This window comes from Monodelphis domestica, chromosome 7 (genome assembly GCF_027887165.1).
Source record: "Monodelphis domestica isolate mMonDom1 chromosome 7, mMonDom1.pri, whole genome shotgun sequence".
Taxonomy (NCBI): domain Eukaryota; kingdom Metazoa; phylum Chordata; class Mammalia; order Didelphimorphia; family Didelphidae; genus Monodelphis; species Monodelphis domestica.
Genome location: NC_077233.1, coordinates 114114971 through 114129099, shown reverse-complemented (window position 1 = coordinate 114129099; position 14129 = coordinate 114114971). Strand labels below are relative to the sequence as shown.

At 38.1% G+C, this 14129-nt stretch overlaps 1 protein-coding gene across 9 annotated transcripts in view; it reads right to left on the bottom strand.

Annotated features, from left to right (window-relative positions):
• Positions 1 to 3035: 3035 nt before the first annotated feature.
• Positions 3036 to 14129, bottom strand: part of BNC2 (basonuclin 2) — a 505926-nt gene continuing 494832 nt past the window's right edge. For 8 of the 9 annotated variants that reach the window (XM_007499604.3, XM_056805332.1, XM_056805333.1 and 5 more), the window contains one exon: positions 3036 to 7438. In XM_007499604.3, coding sequence (XP_007499666.1) covers positions 6778 to 7438 — 661 coding nt within the window. In that variant the 3' untranslated portion in view covers positions 3036 to 6777. Of the gene's footprint in view, positions 7439 to 9008; positions 9043 to 14129 lie in introns of all 9 variants that reach the window. The other variant, XM_007499609.2, reaches the window with a different exon arrangement.

The window sequence follows — 14129 nt, the reverse complement described above, 5'->3', positions numbered from 1 at the left end:
TCTTCTTAGCATATAAATCCAGGTAAAACTTCTAAGACCAGTCAATTGTTCCCCAATAAATCAGAGCAGAGGTAGCCTGAGCCTGTTAATTTCAAATAAGCAGACAAACATAAACAAGAGCTCCCTCCTAGGCAGCATTGCTTTACTGACCCTTTGTTTGAGAAGTCATCTTGTTACTGTCTTCCTAATAGCCTTAGAGGGGCCACCTGAGCCAGCTTTGGGCTTCCCAAAGACATAGCTTGGATGTCCAGATGGGACCACCTTTCACTCATTGAAGATGTGTATATGAAAAAGGAAGGGAAGGAGAGAGGGAGGCAGAGAGAGAGAGAGAGAGAGAGAGAGGGAGAGAGAGAGGGGGGGGAGAGAGAGGGGGGGGAGAGAGAGAGAGAGAGAGAGAGAGAGAGAGAGAGAGAGAGAGAGAGAGAGAGAGAGAGAGAGAGAGAGAGAGAGAGAGAGAGAGAGAGAGAGACTGTTAATGTGTGAGCCTGCATCAGGGAACTCGGTGGGAAAGTCTAGTTCTTGTACTCAATTTCCCCTTCACCAGGGATAAACAGGCAATTACGCATCCTTTTATATTTGATGGCCAAGTGCTGAACTTGAAAGCACACTATTAGTTGGTGTCCCTTCAGGGCCAGTGCAATAAGTAGCCGGGGGAGCTGGGGCTGAGGACGAGAGGGTGTTGTCTGCTGTTACTGTGACAGTCTTGTCAGCAGCGTTCACATTACTGGAAGGTAATAAAGTGACAAGTAAGTTATTAGAAAGATATGAGGTGAAATTGAACTGAAGCTTCTCGCTGCTTGGCTTGGTTCCCCCCGCCCCCCTGTTTTGTAATGGTCCACTATTTGTTACACACAGAGCCTTGTCTAGCTACCTTATATAAAAAAGGGAGTATTTTTTTCAGTAAAGGTCAAATGAATTTACAATAACACTTTAGAGCCAAGGAATGAAAAAATACTTTTATGACAACTATAGTATGTTGCTTCTTTTTAAAAAATATTGTATAATGAATAATAACATCGACCCAACTGGGTATACTTGTATTCCCCCTCCCCCCTTTTTAACTCTTTGTGGAAAAAGAATTAGAATTTTTAGAAAGCAAGTGCCAAATATAGGTAAGAATTAGGGGCAGAGTTCTAGTCCAGGATCTCGCCCCCCAGCCCCATCCCACCCCTTCACCAACTAGTCCTATTCCATTTAGTTTAATATAAAACTAAGGCTAGGACCAAGAAACTTGACTGGGGGTGGGGAGAATGCATGATAGAGGAAGAGGACTGGGTGGTAACTGAAATATTTTTAGGGTTCAGTTTTTTAAAATGAAGATGTTGAAGTACATGAATGTTGGCGAGCCATTAGGAGTTCACATGAGAGATTGGGATGTGAACCTTGGGTGGATGTGGATTTGTATTAACAAATGAACAAGAGGCTTAGGCCAGCATACCATGGATCTCTGGGTGAAAAATAAAAGGCTGAGAATCAAGGGAATTTAAATAATTCTCTATGCCCCCTATAAAAGTAGACTGTGAGATTATATTTTGATCAGATCTTTACCTAGTCAAGTAGTATAATCATAGCTGCTTTGAAAAGGAGATGTATCCCACCTGTCATCACCATCTATCCTTTCTTCTATCACTTTTCCAGAGTTATCTTCTACTATCCTTCCTCATAACTAGTCAACATTAGTGGACTCTCTGAAACTTCTTTCCCTATGGCATTCATGATTCTCTCTCCACTGAGAGCATAGTAGCTATCTTTTGGTTTGCCCATCACTTCCATTAGCATCTCAGGAACTTCAGAGCTCCTTCACTAGATTTGTCTTTTCCTTATAGAAAACTCCCACCTTTCCTCACTCTGGGGTCAATGATTAGTCATCTTCTAACTCATAGGACATGAAGCACAAATCTGGGGAAGCATATTAGGTAACAATATACCTTGAGGTTATTTGGTCACTGGCCTCACTTATATCTTGATAGTAGGGGTATCCATTTTTTCTCAGTTACTAGTATCTTCTAGTTACTCAAGAAGCAGATTTGATTCTTAAATCTCTTTCACTTTCTCTCTAGAAATGAATTCTGTGATCCCTGTACTTTTCCCTAGAACTCATTGCCTTTTCCCTTAATTTTTAAAAATAATAATATATTTTCCACTTAGTGATGAATAAATGAAAAAAAAATGGGTCTCCTAATTCAAGGGGAAAAGTAAAAATGTTTAATTCTACTGAAAAAAAAGTCTGGTGATATAAAATTTAGGAGAAATAGACGGACATTTCTCTGAAGAAAAAGAATGAACAGAAGTCATAAGAAAAGCAGGGGTACATTTATAATGTGGAAGAAAGTAAATTTCTGCTGCATGATTTGTATTTTTATAGCAGCAGATGTACCGTGACTTATTACAATTCAATTGTATTTACTATGCTAGTCCATTGAAACCACTGCAAACAGACCAAGTACAAGTTAGAACTGTTTGGGTCAAATTATAGCCACAGATCATTCATTCCTCTCCATCTGGCTGCAATGCTAGCTTCTTTCCTTTTAAAGTTTCACATGGCTCCATCCACAGTTGGTTGGCACATATCTTGAGTGGAGGAAAGGAAGATGAAAGTGTACATTTTATCTAGTGGAAGCCTAGAGCATGGTTCCCCTGAGTAAAGGAAGGAAGGTTTCCCTGGCAATAGCCCATCCTTGGCACTTTCAGTGCAATGGGCCATTGCCAAATAAATGGGTCTATTAGCCTCCCTCATCTTACTGAATGGCACTGATATTCAGTAACCAAGGGATCACCTGGCATGTACAGTGTGGGTTATCACAGTGGTACCACTGGGGGAGGAATGAGAAAGGTTTTATTTTAAATGTTAGGCAAGGTCTTTGCATGAGATTTGGGCAGTGTTAACATCTTTACCTTTAAAATGTATCGGGCTGAAATGTGGTATCCAGATCAAGACTGAAATAGGTCCAGTTGTTTTGCATGGTTGAATAAATCAATAATAGAACATGGGTTTTACTCCGAATCATGTGACCCACCCCTTTTTTTGTTAAAAAAAAAAAAACCTCAAAGCTGTAGGCAAAATCAGCCTTTCTTACTTACTCTTCCTTTCTCTTTTCTCCCTTGTTCTTCCTTTTGAACAAATTTAGCATGCAGTTATTCCCTAACATGGACAAAACCCTTCGGGTATTTACAAAAATATACATATGCATATATATGTATGTGTGTGTGTGTGTGTAAATGGTCAAAATAGGAAGCTTAAACATTAGTGAACATGCACATTAACAAAATAACACCACTCTGTACTTGAGGTGCAAATTCTGGCTGGAATTAATTAACTGGGAGTTGAACCCCTTTTCACTGGGAATTTATATCTTCATAAATTTCCATGCAGCAAATAATACTATTAGTAAAAGTGTTTAAGAGGAATATCTGATGTAAACAAAATAAGAAAGATGAAGGGTTCACCAGCTAAAATGTGGCTTTTCCACACCCTACCCTTCCCAATGAGAACTGGGACACTAATCTTAGGTAAGCACATGTGAAACTCTTCAAATGACCTGCCAGGTGAGTAAAAGATCTCAGGATTTTATTTCCTATATGGCCTGGTACCCTTCCTCCCTTACCACCAAATCTCAAATAAAATAAATTCTTTACACTTAAAAAAAAATGCTTGGTCCATTTCACCTGCTCAGTTCCAAAGCTTGCTATAACTTAAAGAGATCCAAGGTAGACTGGCAGCATGAACAGATAGGGAAAATGAAAAAAAAAAAGACAATTAGAGCATCCATCCCTGCATGCTGGGGGAATTCTTGTTATAGTTTCTTTGTCTCTGCCGATCTCTTTTTTTGGAAACATACTAGCATGGTTTATGGTTTGTGACAAACAGATTAGTTCTAAGCCTTTTTTGGTTGTTGATGTGACCTGCTATTTGGAGTCCTGATTTGATCTCACTTACTAGGGCCACTTGCCCTTTTGAATGGCCCAAAGTTAAAGGAAAATATAGAAAAAAAAACTGATTTGGTGCCAGATGATTTCTAATACCCCAACCAAAGTGCTTGCTTCTCAGTATTACTACAAAAAAGTATGTTTTAATAATGTCAGATGTGACATTTATTTTGACTCTATATGTATTGAAAAGCCAGTGTTTTCCCCTATTTTTCTGTTATTTTGGTTGAATCTTCAACCTTTTTTGGCTTATCTAGTCACTGTGGAGGTGGATAGCAGAGTTACGTGGTCCATGCTGAAAGGATCCCTTTACTGGAAGAGAATGCACATTGGTTATTCTAGTGCCCTCTTTCACAGGGCTACTGTACATAGTTATGTATGGCATCTAACAACAAAAACAAGGATCTCTGGGGACTTAAAAAAAAAACCCTAAAATGGTCATAGTAATTCCTCAGCTTTTCACCGTAAACATTTGTTGCTTTTGATATGTAGCTTTTAATACGGTTTCTTCTGTGTCTGTAATACTTTTGGTCTTTTTCTTACTGTAGAACCAAGGAATATCTAAAGGAACCCTATAGCATTAACAAAAAAACAAAAACAGAAACAAAAAAGAAAAGAATAAAGCTCTTGGACATATTGGTTCTGGAATTTTTACAAACACAAATACTGACTCCTCAGCATTATAATGATGCTTATTTTTGGAAACAATAAATACTGTGAGGTACAATGAAACCTAAAGGAACAAAAAAGAAACATATTGACAGTTTCCTTTGGCAAATTTAACGGAAGCGGAAGCTGATGTGAAAGTAGAAAAAAGAAGTACAAAATGCATGAGAAATGAAAACAACCTGAAGCTTTAAACAAAGGGCATTTCTGAATTTCAGATGAATAAAAGAAATGTTCTAGGCCATTAAGTACAGAAAAGAAATACATTCTCTTTCAGTTAGTTTTGTATTGTCTGCTGAAATATTCCTTGTTTTTTACTGAGGAAAAAAAAACCCCAAACAATAAAAACAGTCTACAATATACAACCTAATGGTTTTGGCTGTAGGCAGAACTTAAGTAAATATCCTCATTTAGTCAGTATGTTGTGGTAGCTCAGGCTGCCAATGTGGTTTACCAGCTCAGGCAACATTTGTAAACACCGGAAACAAAAAAAGGATTTAGAGAATAGTCTCCCTCCCTCCTTTCTCACTCTCCATTGCTCTGTGTCTGACTTTCATTCATTCCTCTCTGACGAATCATGTGGGGAAACACAAAACATTAAACAGTGAAAGACCCTATTTTATCCACTTCTCATCTGACTTTTCAGAAGGGAAAAGTTGCTCAATTAATAAGGTTCAGCGCATGTTTGCAAAGCTTTGACGTGCTTCTGCCATCCACTAACTGGCTTTGATTACATCCATCATCCAGGCCTTAATCATACCAGGACTGAAGTGATCACTACGAACCAGACGGCCCGACAACAGAAAAACCCAGTCAAGACTTCTTGCCCTTTTTTTTTTTGGATGTTATTTTATAAAGAACTCAAGGGTTGATGCTTTGGAAGGGAGCACCCAGCCCCTTTTACTGTATCCAAGCTTTGTTCTGCAGTGAGGAATCTAGGCCTTTGTATCCTGAAATATTATCCTTCCTCAAAAGAATAAATGCCTTGGCTGTCTCACACCACATAATTCTGTTCTCCTTTTATATAATTTAACATATAAGCAAGAAGGATGCAGTGTTGATTCTAATAACATTCGGCACTTGAAAGAATCACCAAGTGTTGTATTTTTTTTTAAAGCGGTTTTCTGGTGGCCGACAAATTGGCCTGTGGTTATGTTGAGTGACTAATTGTATTTTCTTTTCTGGAAACTTGTGCAAAGTTGGCAGTTTTGTGTTAACACTAATACTTTTGTTTGGCATTCATGCCCTATACTGACCAGACCATTTTTATCTAAGTGTATTTTTTTTTAAAAGACACTTACTGAGTATGGCAATAGTTTAAGGATAAAAAGTAATCATGGATATTACACATCCCCTTGTAGTGTACGAAAAAAAGTGCATGACTGAATTTATGTAATAGTACAGGACTTTTTTTTTTTATCAGACCAGTGCTGTAAAGCATGCCAGCACCTGTTTACCACTATATCTAGCAGGTAGTAAAAACAAGAGCATGTATCTTTTAAAAATGTGCATTAAAGCTAACATAAATGGATAGAGCTAGCCAGCAAACTATTATTTTCCTGCATATATAACAGCTGAATACTGTAAAAATTAAACAGAAGAGTTAAACAACCATCAATACAATTGTTTTACATCATTGGCCTCTCGAGGCTAAATATTTACAGGTGAATCTGCCATGCTTTTAGTTGAAGGTTCTCTCAAAGCCTTAAAGTCCACAAAGACAACTAGAGTTTCCTTTTTTGTTTCTTTTTTCCTCTTTTTCTCTTTTTTTGTTTTTCTGCTTTTTTCCTTTTTTTTTTAACAGGCAAAAGTCATGGGTACAACAAACTGTCTCTTTGGAGATGACCAAGTAATTTTATAATAAATTTGGGACTAGTTGCAAGTTTGTGTGTGTGTGTTTTTTTTAAAGGGCATTTTATTGTTACCCCCATTTTAAAGATCCCACCCTTTTCCCAAGAATATAAAGGAAAAAGAACAAAACCCAAAAGCACCTAGTGTTTTTCTTTCTTTTTTTTTTAAAGAAAAAAATATATGTATATATGTACACACATACAGGCATATGTGTGTATATACACATATGTATCAACATATATATATACACACACATACACACAGACTGAATATGGCAGTTCAAACATGTAGGCCATCTGGTGAGAGCTGGCATTTGAAGTGTCCATCCTTAAACTAATCTACTGAAGTGAAGGGAATGTTTTTATGGAGATTAGGGTTCTGACTGTGCCGATTTCGGCTGCGCACAGAGGAAAACATCATATTGCAACCTGGGACTTTGCACTTATGCATTTCTCTCAAATGCACCGTTTTGTAGTGCACTCTCAGGGTCCCCTTGTTGCTATACATTTTGTGGCAGATGTTGCACATTATTCCACCATTGCTCACAGACACACTGTTGAACATGAGGGATCCAGGAACTTCAGCCCCAATGCCTACAGGGAGGGCAGGGACCTCAGCCTTGTGTGCAGACTCCCCACTGTCACTCGCCCCATCAATGTCATCTAGGAGAATCCCTTCATCACTCCCTGCATCGGATTCTCTGGAGGAATGGATGCTGCTGCTGGACTGGATGCTGGAGGTGGTACTCAGGTCTAAGACCATGTAGTCTTCAGTCATGCCTCTCCCATAGCCATTCATGTGGGAATCTTCAGTGCCTGCTGGGGAGGAGGCATCTTCCCTTACGTCAAGTCCCATCTGGTGCTGCGCACCGTAGATCTTCACCAAAAATTCATCACGGAGGTCCTTGCTAAGGGAGGGCTGAGATGAGTCTAGGCCCATGTCATCCAGTTCTTTGGTCAACAGTTTTCGGTGCAAGTTTATGTTGGCACTGTGTCTAGGAAAATAAGAGGGAAGGGGTGGGCAGGTGGGGGGAGGGAGGGATGAGAAGAGAGGGGGGCATTTTTAAATTGACTCGGCTTTCATGAAGGGATCATGTTATGCACATTCACTGCCAAGGATACCATCTTAAAATCATAAACATTTCTGCTATTTCCTCAGGGGTCAGGAGGGGGGAGTGGTTTGGAGGTGGAGCAGGGGGAGTGCTCCACTAACATTATCTTTGGGAGATGGGGAGATCTCGCGTTGAATTCAAAACCCAAACCATGCTGCTTTTCCTGAGTAACTGACCACTGACCTGGTCGTTTTATCCGTGTGTGAGTGTGTGTGTGTGTGATGGGCTACGGCAGCGAAAGGCCTCAAAGAAGGTCTTTTTAGAACATGTCATTGGGACATTCTAGAAAGAAAAGGGAATTGCCCTCTAAGGAGGCTATGGTTTCGTTTATTTTTTTTAATAAGATGTTTATTTAGAGGAATTCAGAGGACACATTGTGAAATGGTGAGAAAATTGTATTAAAGGGGAGGCTGAGCTATAGGGTCAAAGCTATAAGATCACTTGATGCATGTCTGAATATTAATGAAGAAGAGTAAAGTATGTGCCTGGTCATTTTAAATCGACCAAGCAGGGGTTTTTTAATAACCCTCCTATAAAGGAGCAATTGAAGATAAAAATACTAAGATTAAGCCTATTTTCTCAATCTATTTGGAATCCTAACTTCATACAAAGGTAAAATAAATGTATTTCTGAAATGTTGTGGTAATTTAATATTTGCTTTAGAACATGCTTTATACTAGTTAAGATATGTTTTCACACAAAAAATGAAAAAAAATACAAGTTTTTGCTTTTTAAAAATAAAAATTCCCTCCCCTCCCCACTAAAGAAGGAGAAAAAACCCCAAGGGATAGGATCAATAATTTGCTCTCCCTCCCCCCCCCACAAAAATTCATTCTTGATTTTTAACAAATCCTATATTCATAGACAAGCAAAACTCCTATGCAACTTCTTGGTAGTTTTGTGTGTATAGAAAATATAGGATTTGTCTCAGAGCATCCATAGGGATGTCATGAGTTACAAAGTCTGATATGCTATTATCTATCTGAAAAACATTGCCTTAGTCTTCCCCCAATTTATTTTCAAAGCCCCCATGGGCATATACCTCTCTCCACCTGACAAGGCTTAAATGTTTAACAAATATCTAAAATGAAAGCAACGTTGCCAAAAGAATTAATAATAATAATAATAACTTCTCAGGAACAAGAGAAGTTCAACATTATACTGAATTATTATGATTAAAATAAGCAAAATTGGCAAATGTAAAGTTTCAGTTATATTTAGTAAAAATTAAAGAAAGACTTTAAGACCCAAAGAAATCACTTATTAATTTGTTTACAAGAGTGGATTATTTTCCTTGGAAATGAAGGGTGGTTGAGAGGTATGTGCCAAATAGACAAGGAAGATGGGAAGGTTTTCCACCTTCCACACAAGACAATAATAGCACTCTTGATTTTGTAGGGGCAGAAGTGTTAGACACACCTCTCCACACTGCACTTAGGAAGGCTGAGCTTACCTTGTGATAATAAGATCAGCTTTCTAATCTTTTGCTAAATCGATCACAAAAGAAAGCAAGAATGAGAGAGAGAGAGAGAAAAAGAGAAAGGGAGAGAGAGAGAGACAGAAAGAGAGAGAGAGAAAACAAATTCACATTCTAGACATCTGATTTTTTTTAAAAAACTTAAACAATAAAAATAGGGATTTAACATGTTCTGATCATAAAACCATTTTCTGTCATAAGCCATCATCTCATACTGCTGTCTTGGTGATTATCAGATCAGCTGCACAATCCAAAATCATAAATCAAATTAGACAAACCAAATTCACAGCATCATCATCATCATCCATAAATGAGTTCTAAACAGATGCATGCAGTGTGCAGATACATGAATGATAAACAGAAGTCGTCCCTGTGGTCCCTGCTCTGACACAGTTGTTCCTTGCTTCCTTAGTGTCAGATGGCAGATGACTGCAAGTGCAGGTTGCTAAGCACACTGCAGGAAATGCCTACTGTGAAAGTCTTTATCCTGATATGTGGGTATGACACCACTGGAATCAGAGTATAAATGCAAAAATAGAACTACGCTATGTGCTATTACTCTATTGATAAAAAAAAATCTCAGTGAAAGGCACTCACTCTATTTAATATTTCTTAACAGCCCTCCTTATCTTGATTTCACAAACTCACATTTTGTGATAGCTGTGATCTAGAACTAGGCAGGGTATGGTAAGCTCTCTGTTGTTTCTCACACATCTGCGGTTACCATTTCCTTGGTTCACTGCTGAGAAAACAGCAGTCAGACACAAAGCATATCATCAAGAATCATTGAATAAAGAAGGAAGAATAAATTAACACTGAGAAAGGACACACCGATCCCCCAGATGGACACGTCTTCCCAAAGATGACTTGTGAAAATAGACAACTCCGTTGATACTTTAATAGGAAGAGATGTTTCTCTTTGGTTCCCACTTACAGCAGTGGAAATCTGTAATCTAATTAGGTGATGTACCAGCCCTCAATATCTGTCAACCAAACGATGTGCAGAAATGTGTAGACCAGCTCTGGCACTCTGTTCAACAGTGTCCCTTTTCCGCTGTCAGCAGTACCGTTGGCTTCTGCTAATATAATTACATTGACTTTTATTCAATTAAGTGCCATCCCTGGCTTTAAAAAAAAGCTGCTTTATCAATTGATTCAGGTGTAATGCAATAATAAAGATGAACTCATGGCAGTGCATTAGCTCTGCTGTTCATAACTTTTGGACACGGGTTCATTCATAGTAGTCGATTTCCATTATGCAACCACAGTTCAAAAGAATTGATTCTTTTATGTTCATTTCTTAATCTATTTCATTTTTGTTTAATAATCCTCCTAAAGGCCAAATGCAAAAACACTCAAGTAAGGATGGGAAGAATGTATAGTGGGAAGTCATCTAATATACTCTTGCAGTGTTGGGATGGAAAATCTCTGATGAGGTTTGGGGGAGACGAGGAACAGTGAAGACAGGGTGAGATGTGTGAAAGATAGAAAGGGTTTAAAAGAAAGAGTGTAGGAGAAAAACAGCAAGAGGGAAGGAGAGGGACAGGGAGAAGGAGAGAGACAATCCTTTCAGAAATGTGACCAGGCTGAATACAGAGAAAACTTATGACATCAGCTGAGCTGATCACTTCCTCCAGGTCAGAATTCAGCCTCCTGACAAAGAGCAAGAAGCAGCGCTTGGTTTTAACTGGAACCCTAAGGTGTCATACTCTGTGGCAGTCAATTAGTTATCATAATGTATTTGGAGATAGACACAAAGACCTGGGGTTAATGGCAATTTAGGGAATGTTATGAGTTTCTTTTGGATCAGCAGAACAGAGAAGAAAAAAAGAAGAGAAAAGGAAAGCTATCAACTATAAAGTTCACATATAGATTTAGACCATGAAATGTATCAAAACAAAGGAAAGAGGAGGCTCCTTCTGAAAAAAGCTTTCAGAAATGTAAGAGAAAAATGAGATTCTTAAAAAGAGGCAAAGAATCAAGTTACCAAAAGATGTAATAAGTAGAAGAAAGAGTCCACAAAAGGCATCTTCTGGTTAAGAGAAGTATTCAGAGGCAGATGGAAGAAAAGGCAGAATGGGAATTATGTTAAAAACTAAGGGATATCTAAATAAACATCTCCTATGGTTTCTTCTAGACATATTGTGTTCTGAATACATTCTTAGAGAAGGTATCTACCCAAGATAGAGCCAAGACAGTCTACTTTGGAGAGCATGAACATTTTATCAGACCCCAATATCGTGGGTGCCGATATTATGAATGTTATGTTTCTACTTAATTGTTGATGAATTGGTTATGTAGGAAGTGCAGAAATGTGTGGGCAAGTTCCCAGGACAGTGGAATGCCTTGGAGGGAAATGAAGAGCATGGGTGGTAGAGACAAGATTTGGCCTTGGTTGTAGTCATTAGAAAAATGGTCCCAAAATCTGGCTCAAAAATGGTCAATGTGCCTTGAAATCTAGCAATAATGTAGCAGAGTTTCAGAGAGTATACTTTTTTTTTTTGTCAACAGGAACTAGAGATATTAAAGAGTAGAAATTTAAAAATCTGAGGCATGAAGCTGAATCTTTAAGAAAGGTGAGTAATGAGGAGGAAAAGCCAAATGCTGGTCATAATAACAGCTGAATATAATCTAAGGGAGTTCCACATATATCCTTTTGCATAAATTTCACCCCAAATTGTAGCCTAAAATCAGAACGATCTTTTGAAGAGTTCAATTCATGTTTCTTCTGCCTACTTTGTCTGCAAATTTTCTACAGTTTACTGAAGGCACTGAATGTGATAAAGCTTTCAGTGAATGAAAAACCACATTCAGTCTTCTTGCTAAATTTGGAATGACACAGATTATAATGATGACTGAAAATGATCTTATTGGACTGAAATGGACTCCAGACTTTCCTTCCTTATTCCAATTCTCCAGTGAGATTCTCACTAGGCATAAACAGAAGAAAAGTGAATATAACTTGAGCAAATGCAGTCAATTAAATGCACATGCTATTTGCCGAGTATTTTTAAGTCCAGACTTGGGATTCTTCAACAGTTTTCTTTTTAAATTGTCAATGTGCCCAATTCTATTTAATGCACTGGTTATCTGTGAAAATGAAAAAAAAATATAACAGCTGTATTTTAAAGAATAAGTATGAGCTTTTGGAGTTCTGTTTTGCGGTGTAAAGGGGAAATTCAAAATGAAAGAAAAGTGTCATGGCTAACTTCAAAGTCAGGCTGTGGAAATCAGGAACTGGATAATCCATTAATCCCAATGTATCTTTATATCAAGGGCTAGATTTACCTTTCTAAATAATGCTAAGTGAAACAGCAAGTCACTGAATTTACTGATTTGAGATGACAACAGTGGTCAATTAGAAGTAGATGTGAATAGTGAAGCTTTATAAAACTAGGGATTATTAAAAAAAAGTTTTGTGACTTGTACAGTTTATTCTATTTAAATCCACCTTTATGAGGCTTTGGCTCCAATGCACAGTGGTTTTTCTTTTTTCTTATTTCTCTATAAGTTAAATGGTAGTATGGACCCTGCTCTTCACAGCACCTTGCACATAAGGAGATGCTCAGGAAGTATGTTTACTGATTGATACCTAATTTGGTCCTGGCTGGAGAGTATATGTGGGCATTCTGTCAATCTTAACAATGTTTTTCTACACTGAAGTGCAAGACTGCCATTCAAACCTAAAGAAATGGGGGTGGGGAAAACAGGCGTCTGATCCACCTTACAGTTTTATTGAGACTCACTAGCTCTTGCCTTACTCTGCATAATTTGTGTATTACTGTTTATTAATGGTGGTTTCAGAAGGAACGTGTGCTGCTCTGTTGAAATCAATGACATTTCTGACACTGAGAGGGTTTGTGTGTTTTTTTTTTGTTGTTGTTTTTTAAAGAAACAGCAGTTGTTAAATATGTTGCTATTTTTGGGTTCTCTGCAGGAGTTCTGAAAACCAGCCCCTTGTAGACAGAGGAAGAAAATTCAAAGCAAAATGCCATATAACACTTCCTAAAGCCCCAAAGTGAAGGAATGCTTATTAGATGCAGGAAATAAAGGACAAGTAAGTTCTTTTGCAAATTAAAAATGTGAATTCAGTCATTTCAATCCTTTTCAATATGAAACAAATCATTCACACTGGTCACGCAGACAGTTCCCTCTGCACTCAAATTATTCACTTGAAGATAAGCTCCCACCAAACTCTTTAGGGGTTTAACTAATTTACAGCACAGATACGGCACGTCTGTTGTAATAACAGGTAGGATGTATTGGGGTCGACCATTTATCAGAATTAGACTTCTTTTCTCAATTCACAGTGAATTATGCTGCCTACACTGCTCCTCTTTCTCAGAGCTTGCCATCCCCTTACGGCCCCTAATGTGGCAGGCAAACAAAATTGACAGTCTCATCTTGTCAACAAGGGGTGATTCTCTTGAGAAGCCATTTAACTTTGCAGAGGAAGCAATGTATTAATGTGCCTGTCCCAGGAATGTTAATCATCTTCTAGCTTCTTCTAACTTTGACGTGAACGAAATCACCAAATTTGTTTACTAAATGAATCGTAATATGCTAATAAGAAAGCATGACATATACGGAAAAGCCAAACAGATGGTTTGTTTACTCCACTTTGCAACTTTATAAATGTTGTAACTCTGAAGATGTTAGTGAGAATTATTGGTTTGTTGGCAGAGGCAAACATGCCTTTTGCATACTAAATCTGGTGCTACAGTTAGAATCCAATTTGTCATTGCTGGGGAATGCATAAAAAATGTTAATGGCATGATGGCATTTAGGGAGGAAGAATGGTGCGCTATGGCTGGGCTTGTGGCGCAGGTTAAATATAGAATTGATATCCAACAGCAGTGCTCTCTACCTGTCTTCTTCTGAGTTATAGCTGACAATGTGGGGCTTCTTGAAAGGACTGATTATTCAGTAGCTATGGACCTGTTGCACAGTTAACATGAGAGGAATATTACATGGTGAATGGAAAGATATTTTAATGACAACTGCAAAGGCACTCGGACAAGTCCTATAGGACTCTTTTTAGTTGGAGGAAAAGACAAACTTGAGAGGCATGGGTGGCCTATTTTGCAAAACTATTCA